Raw genomic sequence first — 22403 nt, 5'->3', positions numbered from 1 at the left:
AAATTGTGACATCTGTAATATGCTGCTTTTTGACCACAGAATTTAGAATGGTGGACTTCCTGTTTGTTTGACGGCATGGGTCCAAGAGGCTTTTTTGTTGATCTTGAGATGTTGTATAAGCTCAAAACTTTTCGAAATTTTACGTTTAACCTGCTGCAGCAGCTGAATTTTTGAAATGTTGTAGGGGGTGCTACTGAGCCAAAAAGCCACGCCCACCCACAACATTAATATCAATCATCTCAATTTTCCACTGAGCATATTTGTGCCAAGTTTCAGGACTCTACAAGTTTAAGCTCTTCAAATAAGTACTTCTTGTTTCATGACGAAGGATCCTTCGTTGTGGCAACTGAGTTACAAGCAGACGTGTGAGCTTTACAAATCTGATTACCCCAATGAAACTTCATAAATTTAATAAAAGTTGACCACAATATCTCCAATTTTGGAGGAATTAGAGGCAATTATACAAAAACAGTACTTCATGCTGCCAGCAGGAGGCACCGTGATTTAGAGAAAAATGTTGTGTACGAAAGTTGTTCAGCCATGTAATTCCAATAAGCACACAAAATCTAGTTAAGATATGATGATACACAGCTGAGATATAGCAGATTGTGTTTGTATGGTGAGACCTCATCGTCAAAATTGAAATTTGCCAGGATGCCACGCCCCCGCCCTTTGATGAAAATCCGCAAATCTTTAATACTGGCATGCTGACATGATAAGATATGGAAAGCAGTAATGTTTGACAAAATGTGGTGTGTTTTGGCTCTGCATGTTTCCATGACAGCAAAATCAGATTTTTTGGGCAAAATAGCTAACTTTGAGGGGCCCGCTATGGCCACGCCTTTTGACTAATGAGAAAACCCCGAATAACTTTTGACCTAAGACATCTCTTCTTGCTCTCCACCAAAGATCAAGTAGTTTGGATGAAAGCCCTTGGACAAGTTCGTTCAAATATGACTCCTAAAATATGGCTCTTACAAAAAAATTCAAAATGGCCAACTTCCTGTTCGACCTACGATATGGGTCCAAGAGGTTTTTTTGTGCGTCCTGACATGACACATCTGCCCACACATGTTTCGAAATCCCAGGTCAAACCTGCTGGGCGGGCTGAATTTTGAAATCTTCTAGGGTGCGCCATTGAGCCTACTGACCACACCCACCTAAAAACATCACTTCAGTTATCTCAGCATGCTAATGAGAATGTTTTTGCCAAGTTTTATTGCTCTACACATATCACAAGCCCCTGAGAATTCTACTTCCTGTTTCATCCAATGAAGCTACTGGACTTCCTGTTGAGATTTCGACATGGGTCCAAATAGCTTTTTTGTAGGACTGATGATGACATATATGCACACCAAAATTCAAAGGCCTGGGTTAAACCAGCTGGGGGGCTGAATTTTTGAAATGTTGTAGGGGGCACACTATTGAGCTAATAGGCCATGCCCACCTGCAAAATGAATATCAATCATCTCAGCATGCCAATGAGATTTTTTTTTGGCAAGTTTCATCGCTCTACATGCCTTATAACCATTTGAAAAATCTATTTACTGTTTCATGGTGAACAAAAAATCGCCATGGCCCCGCCCTTTAACGTAGACGTTTGACCATTGTAGATGTGTAAGGCCAACTCCTTGGGAACAGCCTGAGTGAATTTTCAGAATGATCTACCTAACCATGTAGGTACCGCAATGTGAAACTCAGGAGTAGTGACTTTCTGTTGCCAGAGGGTGGCGCTGTACAATTTTTCCAAATTTCCAGCATGGATGTGTTCTGGCCTGGACTGTTACCAAGCACATGAAATCTGTCTCAGATATGACCATGTATACTAGAGTTATGACTGTTTAAACATTTTTGGCGAGACAAAATGGCGACTCTTGACTTTGTCGCCCCGCCGAGGCCACGCCCTCTGACGAAAAGTCAATTTCATTTTTTCACAAAGCTAGATCCACTTCTTTAGTCCATCCTGACACAAATTTGAAGTGGATATCTTGGATAGTTTTTTAACTGTAGCTTGCACCATAAACCTTGACATTTCCTGTCACCACTAGGTGGCGCTTTGATCTGTAAAAAATCTGACCATATGAATGGATGCAGACCATGATCGTCAATATACCTGAGCAATATTAGTCCAATCAGACAATGCACAGCTGAGTTATAAACTACTTCCTGTAGTTTGAGGGCTCGCCACGGCCACACCTTTAGACTAATGAGAAAACCCCAAGTAACTTTTCATCATCCATGTCTCATCTAGCTCTGTGCCAAAGTACAAGTGGATCGGATGAAATCCCTCAGACAGTTCCTTCAGTTATGACCCCTGGAAAAGCCCAAAAACAGCCCCTTTTTTTGCATATTTATTCAAAATGGCGGATTTCCTGTTGGAGGTAGAGTGTAGGCCCAAGAGGCTTTTTTGTAGATCTCCCCAAGCCGCACCTGCACACAAAATTTGATGAATCTACGACAAAGTCAAAGGAGGGGGCTTTAACTTTGAAAACCGTTAGGGGGCACTATTTTTGCAATTCTGAATTTTCATGTTGGAGACCCAAAAAATATCAAAATTTTTGCGAGACCGGATGTACGTGCAAAGTTTCCTGTGAATCTAGAAATGTTAAGGGCCTCAAAAGTCCATGCAATGACGGCAAATTGTCATTTGAATAATCCTAGCAATTACAATTAGGTCCTCGCACCACTCGGTGCTCGGGCCCTAATAATAATAACAACATTACAGTGTAGTGCATCCAGTATGATATTGATAGACTGTTAGACCACCTAACAGACTCATGTTGGAGAATCCCAGCACTAACTGTGCTAGTGTGTGCAGTCGTACAGTCTAAATATGAACCAGAAATCCATCTGATCTGGTCGGGCTGTAATTGGGCTGTGGTCACCCGTCCTGTCCCCCTGTACCAGTGGCAGACTTAGCAATCTTGGGGCCCAAGGCCATTGCAGGCATGGGGCCCTCCACATCCATGATGATTAAGTCTGCATGTTTATAACAATGATCATTTACTCACAGAACAAAAATGTTTGTTTCATTTTGGCTTTATTTTTCCTTTTTGGTCATGTTTTAGCGAGTAGACCACAGGACCATAGACAAAGGTTGAACTTTCTTAAATACACCGCCCATGTCAGACATGACAAACAGAAAACCAAACACACAATGTGGTGTTGGAGACAAGCAGTGTGTTTTAATCACTGATTTTAGACTTAGCATGTTTTTGGGACTAAACAGAGTTGTGTTTATTGGAGCCTTTGTTCTGATTTCTTTCTCCAGTGTGACAGAAACGTTCCAGGTCTGTTTCTGCTGGACTCTGTTAGAGATTCTCCTCTTTCTAACAGTTTCTACATGAAAAATTTAGCCCTAAGGATCCCAGATGGCCAGAATACTAGCTGATGGAGGAGAAAGGGTTTTGGTAATCATGTCTTCATGGGGTTCTGAGTAGTCTGGGGCTCCTGGTGATTGTCTGCCTTTGCCTGATGGTAAAGTCCACCTCAGCATGACCAGCACAGTCAGACTAGTGACACTCTTAAGTCCTCTGGCTCTGCTGAGGTTTGAAAGAGCAGCAGAGCAGATTTACCAGAGGGAACATGTTTAAAGGACATGCTGGCTTCTCTCTGTTTTTTGTAAAAAAGGTTTTTGCATTTTAGACTACATTGGTAAAATAGAGTCACATGTAGGCTACCATTTTTGCATTCTGGGTTGTGATGTCTTCTTGCTGCATCTTTTAGATTGTGCTTTTCTTGATCTGGATTAAAACTGCACTCAGGTTTGACAGTAAAATGGTTTTAAAGATGACAGGAAGGGTCTGCATTCCTCTGAAAGGTGAGGGATGGAGAGCAACGCAGACAGATAGCATCAATACCCAGTTTGCATTGTCCAAATAAGGTGGCCTACATCTGAATCTATTTCTTAGATTTTCTGTATCTCATTGAAGAACATTCACGTGAATGGCAGTGATGTACAGTCATGGACAAAAGTATTTGCACCCCTAGAATTTTTCCAGAAAATTCACCATTTCTCCCAGAAATTGTTGCAATTACAATTTTTGGTTTACACGTTTATTTCCTTCATGTGCGTTGGAACAACACAAAAAATCAGAAGAAAAAAGACAAAATTGACATAATTTTACACAAAACTTCGTAAAATGGGCCGGACAAAATGATTGTCCCCCTTAAAAACTGTGGGTAAATAATTTTATTTCCAGCATGTGATGCTCATTTAAACTCACCTGTGGCAGTAACAGGAGCTGCAATCTAGAAATCACACCTGAAGCCAGTTAGAATGTCTAAAAGTTGACTCAGCCTTTGTGTTGTGTGTCTGTGTGTGTCACACCAAGCATGGAGGAGAGACACAAGAGCCCAGAACTGTCTGAGGACTTGAGAAGCAAAACTGTGGAAAAATCTGAACAATCTCAAGGTTAAAGACCATCTCCAGAGATCCTGAGATTCCTTTGTCCACTGTGTGTAATATAATCAAGAAGTTTATAACCATGGAGCTGTGGCTAATCTCCCTGGACGTGGATGGAAGAGAAAAACTGACTAAAGAATGCAACGCATAATGGTGGATAAACATCCTCAGTCAACTTCCACACAGATTCAGGCTGTCCTGCAGACTCAGGGTGCAAAAGTGTCAGCTGGGACCATACGTGGTCATCTGAATGAGATGAAGCGCTATGGCAGGAGACCCAGGAGAACCCCACTGCTGACAAAGAGACAGAAAAAAGCCAGACTGGAGTTTGCAAAAATGTACCTGAGTAAGCCTCAATCCTTCTGGGAGAACATTTAGTGGACAGATGAGACTAAGGTAGAGCTTTTTGGAAAAGCACGTCATTCTACTGTTTACAGAAAACAGAATGAGGCCTACAAAGAAAAGAACACAGTACCTACAGTCAAACATGGAGGAGCTTCAAGGATGTTTTGGGCTTGTTTTGCTGCCTCTGGCACTGGGTGCCTTGACTGTGTGCAAGGAATCATGAAATCTGAGACTATCAAAAGATTTTGGGCCACAATGTAGGGCCTAGTGTCAGAAAGCTGGGTCTGGGTCAGAGGTCATGGGTGTTCCAGCAGGACAACGACCCCAAACATACCTCAGAAAGCACCAAGAAATGGTTGGAGACAAAGCTGGAGAGTTCTGAAGTGGCCAGCAATGAGTCCAGATCTAAATCCCATTGAACACCTATGGAGAGATCTCAGAACTGCTGTTGAAGAAGCACCCTTCAAATCTGAGAGACCTGGAGCAGTTTGGAGAAGAAGAGTGGTCCAAAATTCCAGCTGAGAGGAGTAAGAAGCTTGTTGATGGTTAGAGGAGGAGATTGGTTCCAGTTATTTTTTCCAAGGGTGTGCAACTAAATATTAAGTTGAGGGTGCCAATAATTTTGTCCGGCCCATTTTTTGAGTTTTGTGTAAAATTATGTCAATTTTGTCTTTTTCTTCAGGTTTTTTGTGTTGTTCCAATGCACATAAAGGAAAGAAACATGTGTATACCAAAAACATTTGTAATTGCAACAATTTCTGGGAGAAATGATGTATTTTCTGGAAAAATTCCAGGGGTGCCAATACTTTGGTCCATGACTATAGATCATATCCTAACGTGTGCAGCTTACCTTTTCAGAAACAGGATTAAAGTAGAACCTGTTCAGGTACAGGTGAAGCACAGTGATAGGAACATAGGATAGAAACAGGTGGAGCAGACAGGTGTGAACTCTCAGTCCCAGCAGGTCCAAACAAAGCAGGAGCTGTAACCTGTGAGGTGTGTGGTGTAAGAAGATTTCTGAGTTTGTAGAATAATCTGAAATAATCCCTCCTCTGAAGAAGCTTTGTAGACATCTTTTAGGGGTTTGAGGAGACACTGGTATGGTTCCTCACAGACCGTAGTCACTGTCATGGTTAATGCTCAGCACCACATCAGCAGCAGACCAACACCTGCTGTAGACAAAAAACGCACACGTATGCAGACACGCACACTGTCCAGCTCTCTGCATGGAGTTACAGTGCTTAACAAATGTATTAGACCACCACCCAAAGTAAGGTTTCTGCCACAGCTGCCCTAAATTAACAGCATTGGTAATTACCAAAATCATTTGTGATGTTTCTGCAATGGTTAATACACCAATATGTAGAAGCTCTTTAACCTAGATGATATTTTTAATGCTAAAATAGAATTATTATTGTTATCCATGAATTTTCAAATTTACTGATTTACAAAAAAAACTGAAAAATAGTAAAGCACATTAATATTTCTGATTAATATGTCAAATTATAGTTATTTACTGTCATTCCTGAACAGAAAAATTAGTTTTAGTGGTTGAATGTTATGCTTGATTCATTTCTGACTTCTCAGAGAAGCCCAGTGAGCCGGCTCACATTTGGGTGAATTCAGTTTGAAATTCCTCATTCTTGTTCAAAATGGAGAGCTGACTGAAAATGAAAGAGTCCGCATTAAAGCACTTCATGATGCTGGATGGTCTCTGAGACAAACAGGGAGAGACAGAAAGTGTTCTCACAGTGTGGTTGAGTCTGCTTTGGAGTCAGTCGCCCAGACTGGTACTTAGAAAATGAACCAAGGAAGAGGCAGGAAACCAAAGTTAACTGAAGCAGACGTCAGACACCTCAAGATCTGAAGTACTAGAGACAGAAGGAAGAGCACTGCTGATCCTCAGGCAGAGATGAATCTTCTAGATCAGAGTCTGGGGAAGTCTCCAGAATGACCATCAGCAGATGACTGAGGGAACAAGGCTTAGAGGGAAGAACAGCTGCTAAGAAGCCATTATTGAGGCCTGCAAGAACGTCTACCACAACATCTTAGAGCATCATGGGATCCTTCTGGACTGAATCTGATTGGTCGTGGGTTCATATACCAACAAGACAATGACCCCAAGCAGACTTCAAAGCTGTGCAGAGACTATCTGACCAAGACAAAGGACTCTGGAGTACTAAAATATTAATGTTTTCTCCTTTTTTATGACAGGTGGTCTAATACATTTGTTAAGCACTGTACATATACAACAGAGATGGGATTTTACAGTCGTTTAAAATTCAAGCACTGGCATATAAACTCAGAGATTCTCCAGGTATATTCACTGTTACACACGGAGCTGCCTCCTGTGGTGGCTGTTCACCAGCTCAAACCCAGTCCTGAATGAATAAGAGCTGTAGCTGACGGTCAGGACTCCTTCCTAAACCTCATCAAACATCAACACAGAGGTGTGTGGGTTAGGGTTAGGTTTATACTAACTCTAGTATGAACAAGACAGTCCAAACTTTATTCAGCCATGGCCATCAGCTCCTCCACAGACGTGCGACTCTGAGACAAACCAGCTAACAGTGACGTTTGTAGCTTTCTGACCTCAGGAACACATGGCTTAGGCTGGCCACACACTAGAACACAGGCTCCCAACCTGGGGTCCAGGACCCCCTTGGGGAGGATGCCAGAGATTTCAGGGGGGGTGCAAGGGTCTGTCTGCTCTGAGGTTGTTAAATGAGGTTCCTTCATCCTATCTCAGATCATGATCAAACACTTACAGTTCATACAGAGGTACTCTGGTAAGAGCACGTGCTTTGGGCAGTTTGGCATTAAACAAAACAAAAAATCAAACTGATGTGTATTTTTGACAGCAATATCCCTTTTTGTGGGGGTCCCAGGGGGCTTTGGCTCTTCTCAGATATATGTGGGGGGGGGGCTCGCTCTTCAACGATTGAACAGACATAAAGATAAACTCAAACCATTTTCAGCTTATAATCCTCTGAGTGTACACATTAGACTGTCAGACCACTGAGACCACACCTGCCGTGATCACATGACTTCAGGAGGTTAACAAACATGTCTGTCTTGCTGTCCTTCCACCCCAGGCTGCCCTGGCATGTGTACAGCATCATAAAACAAGGGACAGAAGCAGGATGAACTCCTGAGTGAAGCTACTGTTGTGTTTCTGCCTTTGACAGGTGAAAGTACGTATGATCTAGCTGCTATCAGGTCTGCTCGCTCTCATTGGTTGTTGTGGGAACTCTATCAGTATGTTTGATATTTAGGAGCAGTAAAACAACCGTGTTGACACCACACACAAGGTCTGTTCAGACAACTAGAGAATGCAATTTCTGAAGAGATTGCGCTGTGAATGCTGATTTGCTCAACGGCTGCGCCGAACTGCTAATGCTGGGTTGAAAAAATCCCTGAAAGAAGCTAAATGAATTCTTGAATGGCTGAAACTGAACTGCTAATAGTGGGTATGAACGATCATAGAATGAAGCTCAATGTAATATTGAATGGCTGAAACCAAACTACTGATCCAGAGGTAATAGTTTTCCTTGAAAGGAGCAAAATCTAATCTTGAATGGCTAATGCCACACTCTAATAGTGGGAATGAAGTTTGTAGGGCAGAAGCTTATTGTAATGTTCAAAAAACCTGCATCAGTAAAATAAAGGAAGACAAGTGTGAATCAATAGAAATTACTTTGAAAAATACAACTAAAAATAACCCTTCAAACCAGCTTAATATATTGTTTAAAGGCCCAGGGCCAACTGCTATTGTTTCAACTGTACAGTAATTAACAATAGGGACCCTTGATGTACTGATTGTGAAATGCATGTTTAAAGGTATTCTATCCTGATCAATCAGTAGCTGGTCATAAATGTCTTTGGAAGAGCTAAATTGTGTAAGAACAATTAATCAAGGTTAAATGAGGAATTAAATTTTGACCTACAGTGAAAAAAGTTTGATAGGTTATTCCTCCTGACCCTCCTGTTCCTAACTGACATCCTCAGCCCTGCCCTCTGTGTCTGCCTGGTTGCCATGGTAATTAATGCCTGCATGGTCACATGAAGCACACATGCGCACTGATGTCAGTTAGACCTGTTAGAACAGAGAGCAGCTTTGGGTGATTTTGCTTGTAAACACAGTCTCTTTCTCCTCTCCGTGTGCGAAAACCGTACATGCTATCATCAAACGGATTTTGGCGTGAGCATCTGCAGGCTTGGAACTATCAGTGATGTTATTTTAGTCCTGATTGTGCGAGAAATGAGGCCAGGGGGGCGATCTAAAAACAGGCATCTTTTTGGCATCTTTGGCAAAACCGCCCATTTCTGTAACATTGCAGCAGATGGAGCAGATGTCCGTTTTCTTGACAGTTGGTCCTCTCACACCAAAAGTGTGCATGATATGGCTTTGGTTCTTGGGTTGCCAGTAGCAGGACAAAATTTCCTCCGTTTTGATATATTTTTTATGTGTGTGGTGTTAGATTTGTGGCGTCAGTGAGAATTTGTTCGGGACTGAAAATTCTTTAGAAAGTTAGAGTGTGCCACTCTAGCTTAATCAACTGCCAGAAGGTCCTTCCCATTGAAATGAATGGGGTGAGAAGTGAGAGGAGAAAATTGGTGAAGTGACTTTGAAGGATCGCTGTGAAGAAACGATGAAAGATATGAAGGAGCTGAATCATTCTGAAATAGCTGAATGTCTTGTGAATATTTTAGAGGTTGAATGAAGTCTGTAAGTGAAAGTATATAGGGTTTTGAAAAGAGGTTAGAAGATGTGTGAAAAGTGGCAGTTGAAGCCTCTCTGAACATTCTACCCATTCATTTCTATGGTCCCAACTTTTTTGGAAATTGCTGAATATCTCAGAAAGTATGAGGAAGAAGTCTTAGAAAAGTCATAGCAGGATTGTCCTAATTAGGCTGAAGGTTTTGACGTTTGAACGGTGAAAATCGGTTGAATTTTGCGGGAGGAGTAGCGTGCCGAAAAAGCGAGTGGAAGAATAAGAATAAAAATATAAAGAATTTTCGCGCAGAATAACAATACCTGTGAATGCCTTCAGCATTCACAGGTATTAGTTTAACAACAAGGCTCCACTCAGGATATGCCCACAATCATCGGGGATGAAAATCTTCTTCAAATGGGCTTAAAGTCCTGCAGTGTGTGTCCAGCCTGAAGTCTGTTACATAGAACAGACACAAGAAGAAAAGTAATGTTCTTTGGTTTGGGAGTTCTCACAGCTAGTTCTCCACACATATTCTGGTCAAACTATTGTGTGATTGGTGGTCAGACATTTGAAGGGGGCAGGGTTTAATGTGGAGTTCCAATGAACGCAGGAGGACTGCAGGAGTCCTGCAGGAGTCCTGCCTGAATAACCTTGTTGTTGTTCTTGCCACCTCCAGAAAACAAACAAATGTCTCTGTTTTTGCAGAGAGGGAACCAGCAGAGACCTTTCAGACTTTACAGAGAATCACAGAAACAGCTGGAGCTGATCCACCACATCCTCACCTTGTTGAGACCCTCGGGCCCCTGGGCTCCAGTAGGGTGACCCTGAAACTCAAAAACATCAGGCCTGTGCTTCACCAGAAATCTGTCTGAACTTGGCCAGACTAAAAACTGAAGTGTTTCTCACATAAACTCAGCGGTGGCACAGTGTGGCCACTAGAAAGGCCCTAGCAAAAATCCAGTGTGTAAAACATGCTGAGTCATGATCTTGTGGATGGTCTGATACCTTTACTTGACTGGCTCCGCAGAGATTGGACCGGATTAGGATGATAGTTCACTAGATTCACATCAGTCGATGCTCATCCGTATGAAGAATGATCTTCTAAAGGTAATCCAGATCAGCTGTGCCTCAGGTATAGAAGGGTAATGACCTCAGGTATAGCCGGCTTCATCAGTGAGTTCTCCTGATGAGTTTGCACTCCTGTACCTTCTGTTTGTGGATGGGCACCAACCAATATGTGTTTTCAGGGCTGATTTTTAATAGTTCATGACACAGACAACCAGTATTTGGAACCAATATGCATTTATTATTGAAAACTTTGTGTACTGAGTATGACAAAAGTGAAATTGTATTGTCAAAAAAGCACAATGAACAATTTAGCAGTAGCTCTGTCAAACCAGAGCAACACAGCAGCAGCAGGAGAACAGGAAGTGTCTGCTGTGTTCACTGCCTCGGCGTTGATTGGCTGGTACTTTTGTAAAGTCTAGCCAATGAGATAATGTTGTGGGTGGGACATTAGGTTAGACTGTTGAGAGGACGAAACACCTGACAGCAGAGCCAGAATAGCTCACTGTGAACTAGAAAGAAAAGATAATCACTCTGACTCAAATGTTGTGGTCCTGTCCGCATCGCTTGGCTTCGAAACAAGGGGGGGTTTCCAAGGAAAAATGGCTGAGAAACCCTGATCTAGATCTTTCTTAGAGGTGCTTTTTCCCAGCATCCCCACGCTCTGTAACACTCCAGTTCTGTCACCTCCATGACATCTCTGCTAAAGACTATTCTGATTCTTAAAATAATGTCCCATGTCCCAAGACATTAAGGACAACCAGCCTCCACTTTAACTTTACACTACTCTAATGACAAAAAATATTCATATTTATTTTTTATTACTGTTCATCCTACTATTCTCTATGTACCCTTATGTTATGATTAAATACAAACTGCACAGTTTGCTGTTTGCCAAGTCAGCTTGGCCACCAGGGGGCGCTTTATAACAGTAAAGGAAATAATTTTCATGTGTGTTTCATGACAAAGTGGTCCTAACTGAGCTAATTACCTTTAAAGAATAATGATGGAAATGAAAGCTGAAACCAAGCTCTCTGCATGCTCTGATTAATAAATATTTATTTTCTGTAATTACTGGTTACAGGTTTGGATTGTGGGTTTTATAAAAAGATGCTTCTACAATGTGGCTCTTTGGTTGACCAGGGTTGAGTAACACTGGTGTAAAGTGTCTTGAGAGAACTTTGGCTATAGATTGGCAGTATACAAACAGATTGATAGTTTTAAAAAGTATCAGCATTATCACAAATGTGTAAATCAGTCTGGTATCCTGATTTTATAAAGGTTAATAACTGAATGAGTTGGGACAGCTGTGGGTCTGGTGAGAGGCTTCTTCATATGATACTAACACAGTGGTACATGGGAGTGCTTTTACTGAAGTTAACATTGTCATCGTTGTGATCTTATCTTCAGGAAGAAAGAATACATTTGACTAAACATTTTTACATGAAGCTCTGTGTATTGTGCAAATTTTTTCCCCCCAATATTGTGATTGTGATTTGATAGGCGATTATGTCTCAACTTCCTCGTTTTATGTGTTTTCTATTAAACAACAGCAACAAATAACTTTATATTATAACCAACACAATATTAGATTAAACAAGAGCTGATCAATTTTGAAGTAAAAGATCTTTTTATGATGATTTTGTCTCTTATTGCAAATTGGATGTAAATTGTTGTCTGATAGGGAGTATTTTTGATGTCATTTATAAGGAATAAGTACAAAAATGAAGATAGTTGGCTTTTTTGTAGACTATTCTTAAAATGGCACTTGAATAATTGCATGGTATGTAATGCATAATGTCTCTGCAGCAAAATTAAAATTTGAACTGGTATTTTGACACAAATTTCAGGTTAAGAAATTATTGCACCTTCTGCAATTTGAAAACTGCAGCATGCCATATTGCGATTAAATCTAATTTTTGATTAATTTCCCAGCCCTACTGTATATGATCACATTTAGGTCTATTTTACTCTATCTTAAGGAGTCCTCGTTCAAGCCAAGAGCTAGGGTTTCTGTTGATATCTGCTGTAAATAGTTACTGTGGCTTCCTCTTAGACTAATGCAGACCCATCATAGCTGTGAATGACTTTCTCTTCCTGTCTGATAGAGTCCCATTCGGAGATCTTACAGTGATCAGAGTTTCGGAAGAACGCCACCTGGCACACCAACAAGGCTCAGACAAAACCTGGCTGTGCCCAGACATCACTCAAGCATGTGAGTATACTTACAACATCCATCCAGTAGCTACCAGTATGACACCACAATACCAGTTAATAGCAATATGTAACAACAGGACTGCTTTATACCAATATGATGCAACAGGACCAGTTTATACTAGCATGATACCACAGGACCAGTTTATAACAGTTTGACACCACAGGACCAGTTTAATCCAGTATGATACCACAGGACCAGTCTATACCATTATGACACCACAGGACCAGATTAATCCAGTATGATACCACAGGACCAGTTTATACCATTATGACACCACAGGACCAGTTTATTCCAGTATGACACCAGTGGACCAGTGTATAGCAGTATGATACCACAGGACCAGTTTATACCAGTATGACACCACATGTTACTGTTACAGTCTGATATTCACCCTGAGCTGATGTTACTGTTACAGTCTGATATTCACCCTGAGCTGATGTTACTGTTACAGTCTGATATTCACCCTGAGCTGATGTTACTGTTACAGTCTGATAGTCACACTGAGCTGATGTTACTGTTACAGTCTGATAGTCACCATTAGCTGATGTTACTGTTACAGTCTGATAGTCACACTGAGCTGATGTTACTGTTACAGTCTGATAGTCACCATTAGCTGATGTTACTGTTACAGTCTGATAGTCACCATTAGCTGATGTTACTGTTACAGTCTGATAGTCACCCTGAGCTGATGTTACTGTTACAGTCTGATAGTCACCCTGAGCTGATGTTACTGTTACAGTCTGATAGTCACCCTGAGCTGATGTTACTGTTACAGTCTGATGGTCACACTGAGCTGATGTTACTGTTACAGTCTGATAGTCACCCTGAGCTGATGTTACTGTTACAGTCTGATAGTCACCCTGAGCTGATGTTACTGTTACAGTCTGATATTCACCCTGAGCTGATGTCACTGTTACAGTCTGATATTCACCCTGAGCTGATGTTACTGTTACAGTCTGATGGTCACCCTGAGCTGATGTTACTGTTACAGTCTGATATCCACCCTGAGCTGATGTTACTGTTACAGTCTGATAGTCACACTGAGCTGATGTTACTGTTACAGTCTGATAGTCACCATTAGCTGATGTTACTGTTACAGTCTGATGGTCACCCTGAGCTGATGTTACTGTTACAGTCTGATAGTCACCCTGAGCTGATGTTACTGTTACAGTCTGATAGTCACCCTGAGCTGATGTTACTGTTACAGTCTGATAGTCACCCTGAGCTGATGTTACTGTTACAGTCTGATAGTCACCATTAGCTGATGTTACTGTTACAGTCTGATAGTCACCCTGAGCTGATGTTACTGTTACAGTCTGATAGTCACCCTGAGCTGATGTTACTGTTACAGTCTGATAGTCACCATTAGCTGATGTTACTGTTACAGTCTGATGGTCACCCTGAGCTGATGTTACTGTTACAGTCTGATAGTCACACTGAGCTGATGTTACTGTTACAGTCTGATAGTCACCCTGAGCTGATGTTACTGTTTCAGTCTGATAGTCACCATTAGCTGATGTTACTGTTACAGTCTGATAGTCACCCTGAGCTGATGTTACTGTTACAGTCTGATGGTCACCCTGAGCTGATGTTACTGTTTCAGTCTGATAGTCACCATTAGCTGATGTTACTGTTACAGTCTGATAGTCACCCTGAGCTGATGTTACTGTTACAGTCTGATAGTCACCCTGAGCTGATGTTACTGTTACAGTCTGATAGTCACCATTAGCTGATGTTACTGTTACAGTCTGATAGTCACACTGAGCTGATGTTACTGTTACAGTCTGATAGTCACCCTGAGCTGATGTTACTGTTACAGTCTGATAGTCACACTGAGCTGATGTTACTGTTACAGTCTGATAGTCACCCTGAGCTGATGTTACTGTTACAGTCTGATAGTCACCCTGAGCTGATGTTACTGTTACAGTCTGATAGTCACACTGAGCTGATGTTACTGTTACAGTCTGATATTCACCCTGAGCTGATGTTACTGTTACAGTCTGATAGTCACCCTGAGCTGATGTTACTGTTACAGTCTGATAGTCACCCTGAGCTGATGTTACTGTTACAGTCTGATAGTCACCCTGAGCTGATGTTACTGTTACAGTCTGATATTCACCCTGAGCTGATGTTACTGTTACAGTCTGATAGTCACACTGAGCTGATGTTACTGTTACAGTCTGATAGTCACACTGAGCTGATGTTACTGTTACAGTCTGATATTCACCCTGAGCTGATGTTACTGTTACAGTCTGATAGTCACACTGAGCTGATGTTACTGTTACAGTCTGATATTCACCCTGAGCTGATGTTACTGTTACAGTCTGATATTCACCCTGAGCTGATGTTACTGTTACAGTCTGATAGTCACCATTAGCTGATGTTACTGTTACAGTCTGATAGTCACACTGAGCTGATGTTACTGTTACAGTCTGATAGTCACCATTAGCTGATGTTACTGTTACAGTCTGATAGTCACCCTGAGCTGATGTTACTGTTACAGTCTGATAGTCACCATTAGCTGATGTTACCGTTACAGTCTGATAGTCACCCTGAGCTGATGTTACTGTTACAGTCTGATAGTCACCATTAGCTGATGTTACTGTTTCAGTCTGATGGTCACCCTGAGCTGATGTTACTGTTACAGTCTGATAGTCACCCTGAGCTGATGTTACTGTTACAGTCTGATAGTCACCCTGAGCTGATGTTACTGTTACAGTCTGATAGTCACACTGAGCTGATGTTACTGTTACAGTCTGATAGTCACCCTGAGCTGATGTTACTGTTACAGTCTGATAGTCACCCTGAGCTGATGTTACTGTTACAGTCTGATAGTCACACTGAGCTGATGTTACTGTTACAGTCTGATAGTCACCATTAGCTGATGTTACTGTTACAGTCTGATAGTCACCCTGAGCTGATGTTACTGTTACAGTCTGATAGTCACACTGAGCTGATGTTACTGTTACAGTCTGATAGTCACACTGAGCTGATGTTACTGTTACAGTCTGATAGTCACACTGAGCTGATGTTACTGTTACAGTCTGATAGTCACCATTAGCTGATGTTACTGTTACAGTCTGATAGTCACCCTGAGCTGATGTTACTGTTACAGTCTGATGGTCACCCTGAGCTGATGTTACTGTTTCAGTCTGATAGTCACCATTAGCTGATGTTACTGTTACAGTCTGATAGTCACCCTGAGCTGATGTTACTGTTACAGTCTGATAGTCACACTGAGCTGATGTTACTGTTACAGTCTGATAGTCACCCTGAGCTGATGTTACTGTTACAGTCTGATGGTCACCCTGAGCTGATGTTACTGTTACAGTCTGATAGTCACACTGAGCTGATGTTACTGTTACAGTCTGATATTCACCCTGAGCTTATGTTACTGTTACAGTCTGATATTCACCCTGAGCTGATGTTACTGTTACAGTCTGATAGTCACACTGAGCGGATGTTACTGTTACAGTCTGATAGTCACACTGAGCTGATGTTACTGTTACAGTCTGATATTCACCCTGAGCTGATGTTACTGTTACAGTCTGATAGTCACACTGAGCTGATGTTACTGTTACAGTCTGATAGTCACCATTAGCTGATGTTACTGTTACAGTCTGATGGTCACCCTGAGCTGATGTTACTGTTACAGTCTGATAGTCACCCTGAGCTGATGTTACTGTTACAGTCTGATAGTCACACTGAGCTGATGTTACTGTTACAGTCTGATAGTCACACTGAGCTGATGTTACTGTTACAGTCTGATAGTCACACTGAGCTGATGTTACTGTTACAGTCTGATAGTCACCCTGAGCTGATGTTACTGTTACAGTCTGATAGTCACACTGAGCTGATGTTACTGTTACAGTCTGATAGTCACCCTGAGCTGATGTTACTGTTACAGTCTGATAGTCACACTGAGCTGATGTTACTGTTACAGTCTGATAGTCACACTGAGCTGATGTTACTGTTACAGTCTGATAGTCACACTGAGCTGATGTTACTGTTACAGTCTGATAGTCACACACTGATGTTACTGTTACAGTCTGATAGTCACCATTAGCTGATGTTACTGTTACAGTCTGATAGTCACCCTGAGCTGATGTTACTGTTACAGTCTGATAGTCACACTGAGCTGATGTTACTGTTACAGTCTGATATTCACCCTGAGCTGATGTTACTGTTACAGTCTGATATTCACCCTGAGCTGATGTTACTGTTACAGTCTGATAGTCACACTGAGCTGATGTTACTGTTTCAGTCTGATAGTCACCATTAGCTGATGTTACTGTTACAGTCTAATAGTCACCCTGAGCTGATGTTACTGTTACAGTCTGATGGTCACCCTGAGCTGATGTTACTGTTTCAGTCTGATAGTCACCATTAGCTGATGTTACTGTTACAGTCTGATAGTCACCCTGAGCTGATGTTACTGTTACAGTCTGATAGTCACACTGAGCTGATGTTACTGTTACAGTCTGATAGTCACACTGAGCTGATGTTACTGTTACAGTCTGATAGTCACCCTGAGCTGATGTTACTGTTACAGTCTGATGGTCACCCTGAGCTGATGTTACTGTTACAGTCTGATAGTCACCCTGAGCTGATGTTACTGTTACAGTCTGATATTCACCCTGAGCTGATGTTACTGTTACAGTCTGATAGTCACACTGAGCTGATGTTACTGTTACAGTCTGATGGTCACCCTGAGCTGATGTTACTGTTACAGTCTGATATTCACCCTGAGCTGATGTTACTGTTACAGTCTGATAGTCACCCTGAGCTGATGTTACTGTTACAGTCTGATATTCACCCTGAGCTGATGTTACTGTTACAGTCTGATAGTCACACTGAGCTGATGTTACTGTTACAGTCTGATAGTCACACTGAGCTGATGTTACTTTTACAGTCTGATATTCACCCTGAGCTGATGTTACTGTTACAGTCTGATAGTCACACTGAGCTGATGTTACTGTTACAGTCTGATAGTCACACTGAGCTGATGTTACTGTTACAGTCTGATAGTCACCCTGAGCTGATGTTACTGTTACAGTCTGATAGTCACCCTGAGCTGATGTTACTGTTACAGTCTGATAGTCACCCTGAGCTGATGTTACTGTTACAGTCTGATAGTCACACTGAGCTGATGTTACTGTTACAGTCTGATAGTCACACTGAGCTGATGTTACTGTTACAGTCTGATATTCACCCTGAGCTGATGTTACTGTTACAGTCTGATAGTCACACTGAGCTGATGTTACTGTTACAGTCTGATATTCACCCTGAGCTGATGTTACTGTTACAGTCTGATAGTCACACTGAGCTGATGTTACTGTTACAGTCTGATAGTCACCATTAGCTGATGTTACTGTTACAGTCTGATAGTCACCCTGAGCTGATGTTACTGTTACAGTCTGATAGTCACCATTAGCTGATGTTACTGTTACAGTCTGATAGTCACCCTGAGCTGATGTTACTGTTACAGTCTGATAGTCACCCTGAGCTGATGTTACTGTTACAGTCTGATAGTCACCCTGAGCTGATGTTACTGTTACAGTCTGATAGTCACACTGAGCTGATGTTACTGTTACAGTCTGATAGTCACACTGAGCTGATGTTACTGTTACAGTCTGATAGTCACCCTGAGCTGATGTTACTGTTACAGTCTGATAGTCACACTGAGCTGATGTTACTGTTACAGTCTGATAGTCACCCTGAGCTGATGTTACTGTTACAGTCTGATAGTCACCCTGAGCTGATGTTACTGTTACAGTCTGATAGTCACACTGAGCTGATGTTACTGTTACAGTCTGATAGTCACCATTAGCTGATGTTACTGTTACAGTCTGATAGTCACCCTGAGCTGATGTTACTGTTACAGTCTGATAGTCACACTGAGCTGATGTTACTGTTACAGTCTGATAGTCACACTGAGCTGATGTTACTGTTACAGTCTGATAGTCACACTGAGCTGATGTTACTGTTACAGTCTGATAGTCACCATTAGCTGATGTTACTGTTACAGTCTGATAGTCACACTGAGCTGATGTTACTGTTACAGTCTGATAGTCACACTGAGCTGATGTTACTGTTACAGTCTGATAGTCACACTGAGCTGATGTTACTGTTACAGTCTGATAGTCACCCTGAGCTGATGTTACTGTTACAGTCTGATAGTCACCCTGAGCTGATGTTACTGTTACAGTCTGATAGTCACCCTGAGCTGATGTTACTGTTACAGTCTGATAGTCACCCTGAGCTGATGTTACTGTTACAGTCTGATAGTCACCCTGAGCTGATGTTACTGTTACAGTCTGATAGTCACACTGAGCTGATGTTACTGTTACAGTCTGATGGTCACACTGAGCTGATGTTACTGTTACAGTCTGATGGTCACCCTGAGCTGATGTTACTGTTACAGTCTGATATTCACCCTGAGCTGATGTTACTGTTACAGTCTGATAGTCACCCTGAGCTGATGTTACTGTTTCAGTCTGATAGCCAACCTGAGAGTTTTGCACGCTCTTATTCAGACTGATAAATGCCTATATGTGGAAATGAGCGTCCACCCAGATTTCTGGTGTTTCACATTTGATAAATGAGGGCCATCGAGAGTTCAGGACGCACGCCTTCATCAGCTATCAGACAGATCCCTTCTCTGTCCTGTGTTTCTGAGGAGTTTTCCATGTGTTTCTTAACTCTATAGCATGCCACAACTGTTAAAGTATCCGAAAAATGTCTTTTCTGTGTGTGACTGCCCTGTTTGCAACTAGCAGAGCCTCTCTGTATTTCAGGCAGCTTTGGGTTAGAGTATGACGGCACATCTGTGACCTGTCAGACTGATTTGGTTCTCTTTTCTACCGCCACCAAAAACAATGGTGGATATTCTATCACTGAAATCAGGCGGTTAAAAAATGGTGAAATATGAAAACCTTCCCTTACAACACATGCCTGTTGTCTCATTGTTCCTCACTTCTTTTGTTCTCCTCTTCCCCTGGTAACTTCTCATTTTTCTGGTCCTGGTCTTTGGATCTTTCCTCCGGTGCTGTTGCCTCCTTAAATCCTGCTCTCTGTCCTCTCCACCTTCCAGCAGTCGAGCTTCAAACCATCCCCTCCTTCAGAGATCATCTCCCTCCACCCACACCAGTGACCCTGATGCCCCATCCCAGCCCTCCAGCCCCCTCAGCCTCTCGTCTCCTCAGTCCATTCTGCAGATGGCCAGGACTCTGGGCCTGCAGGCCTCACAGTGCCTCCTGCAGGCAGTCAGCCAGAAATACAGGTCTTCTTCCTACACTGCATCCAGAGTCCACAAATTAACCTCTGCAAGCTTTCAACAATCAAACTCTTCATGTCTGAGTTTTCTTTGAAGTACTTTAAATCCTGGGATAAAGACACTGATTTACTAAAGTAAAATTAGCAAGCCTTTAGATGAAGAATTATCAGGAGATAGGCCTTCATTTCTAATTCTCTCTTGTAAGTATTACTGTTCAAGGAGATGAATAATCATCATATTTTAGTACAAAGAAATATCTTAATGTGACCTAAATTGTTATAACCTAAAATAAAATATTTTATGACCTTGGGGTTATTTTTGATCTCATGAATATTAAGATATTAACAATAAAATCTGCCAATAAATATTCTCTTTTAGTTTCCAGTAGGCTAACGGAGGGTTTGGAATAAAATAGTGTTTGATATGTGAGTATCAAACCAGTTACAAGCTGCTGTGTGGACCACTAACCCTTAAACTATTGTCTGCTGATACCGATATAATATGGGACATTTCTACCCTCAGCTGATGCCTCCTTTAAACTGGAGATTTACAGAAAACAGCTTTAACTTCCACAGCAGCCTTTTTAGAACGATATTCACAATATGTCTTCTGTAGATCCTTAATAATGACTCTGCTGGGGTTGTCTCCATGTTGAATCTGCTTCATCAGTGAGGATCGATTATTTCTTATTTGATCTAAAATGTCTTCCATCACTACAGCATCTCTCACTCATATTGGCTCATCATTGTGTCCCAGCTGTGAGTGTTACCATGAGTCTTCAGCGTGTCTTTGTTTTATTGGTGCAAAGGTTTAAAAACCAAGGGAAACCACCAGCAGCCAGGTTCAACGACGAGGTTCCTGTCTCAGCACAAATGGAGAAGGTGGAGCTCAGCAGGAGAAGGTGACTGAAAACCAACGTTTGCTATTCTCAGAAAAAGTCTGGAGCATTAAAAGGTTCAGCATGTAGAATTTTCTCTCTGAAATGTCAAATCATTTAAAACAGGACTACTCCTATTCTGGCATTACCTCATATTTACAATAATCTTCAAAGGCAGATAAATTCATCTTTTTGTGATCTATTTTTCATTTATTGACATTACATACACAGCACAACAGAGAAATACAAGGAGCATGAAAGGCAGCAATCCACTTCAGAGTACGTCAAGGTCAGAAAATCAATAACCCACTAGAAAAGACAGAAAGAAAAACAAGGAGAAATACTTAACAAATGTATTAGACCAACTGTCATATCTGTCTCAGAGACCATCCAGCATCATGAAGTGCTTTAATGCGGACTCTTTCATTTTCAGTCAGCTCTCCATTTTGAACAGGAATGAGGAATTTCAAACTGAATTCACCCAAATTTGAGCCGGCTCACTGGGCTTCTCTGAGAAGTCAGAAATGAATCAAGCATAACATTCAACCACTAAAACTCTGAACAGAAATTTTTCTGTTCAGGAATGACAGTTAATAACTATAATTTAACATATTCATCAGAAATATTCATGTGCTTTACTATTTTTTCAGATTTTTTTTGTAAATCAGTAAATTTGAAAACTCATGGATAACAATAATAATTCTATTTTAGCATTAAAAATATCATCTGGGTTAAAGAGCTTCTACATATTGGTGTATTAACCATTGCAGAAACATTAAAATGATTTTGGTAATTACCAATGCTGTTAATTTAGGGCAGCTGTGGCAGAAACCTTACTTTGGTTAGGGTTAGGGTTAGGGTGGTCTAATACATTTGTTAAGCACTGTATATGCATAAAATCAGTGCAGTTTGAAATAAAAACATGGCCATCTGGTGAGATTTATGCTAAAAACGAAGTAATGTTTATGAGATCTTTAAAATTTAGGTCTGCACATGACTATTGTAGACAGATATGTTCAGCTATGCCTAAAGCACCCTTAGTGACCACGGGGGTCCCGGCTCTCCGTCACTGCTATTTTGGGGCTTGTGGGCTGAAAAGTTTAGGAACCTCTGATATAGTGAACATGATGGAAGAGGACTTCCTGGTTCAGTGTGCATGTTTATTGTCACTTAAAGTGTCCGACACTGAGTGACATAAAGATTGGAGTCTGTGATAGAAATAAGGGAGGATTGCAGTTAATAAACAACATGTACAGTTATGGACCAAAGTATTGGCACCCTTGGAATTTTTCCGGAAAATACACCATTTCTCCCAGAAATTGTTGCAATTACAAATGTTTTTGGTATACATGTGTTTATTTCCTTTATGTGCATTGGAACAACACAAAAAAGCAGAAGAAAAAGACAACATAATAACACATAATTTTACACAAAACTTAAAAAGTGGGCCGGACAAAATTATTGGCACCCTCAACTTAATATTTAGTTGCACACCCTTG

The 22403-nt window shown here is 41.4% G+C and overlaps 1 protein-coding gene across 2 annotated transcripts in view; it reads left to right on the top strand.

Annotated features, from left to right (window-relative positions):
- Nucleotides 1-20963, top strand: part of LOC121519082 (mitochondrial fission factor-like) — a 32357-nt gene extending 11394 nt beyond the window's left edge. Inside the window, exons 4-6 of one of the 2 annotated variants that reach the window (XM_041801870.1) lie at nucleotides 12642-12748; nucleotides 19848-20033; nucleotides 20836-20963. In XM_041801870.1, coding sequence (XP_041657804.1) covers nucleotides 12642-12748; nucleotides 19848-20033; nucleotides 20836-20932 — 390 coding nt within the window. In that variant the 3' untranslated portion in view covers nucleotides 20933-20963. Of the gene's footprint in view, nucleotides 1-12641; nucleotides 12749-19844; nucleotides 20034-20835 lie in introns of both variants that reach the window. The other variant, XM_041801869.1, reaches the window with a different exon arrangement.
- Nucleotides 20964-22403: the final 1440 nt, after the last annotated feature.

The sequence above is a fragment of the Cheilinus undulatus genome, linkage group 12 (assembly GCF_018320785.1).
Source record: "Cheilinus undulatus linkage group 12, ASM1832078v1, whole genome shotgun sequence".
NCBI lineage: Eukaryota > Metazoa > Chordata > Actinopteri > Labriformes > Labridae > Cheilinus > Cheilinus undulatus.
Note: the sequence above shows the minus strand (reverse complement) of the source record. Positions and strands in the feature narration are given on the sequence as shown.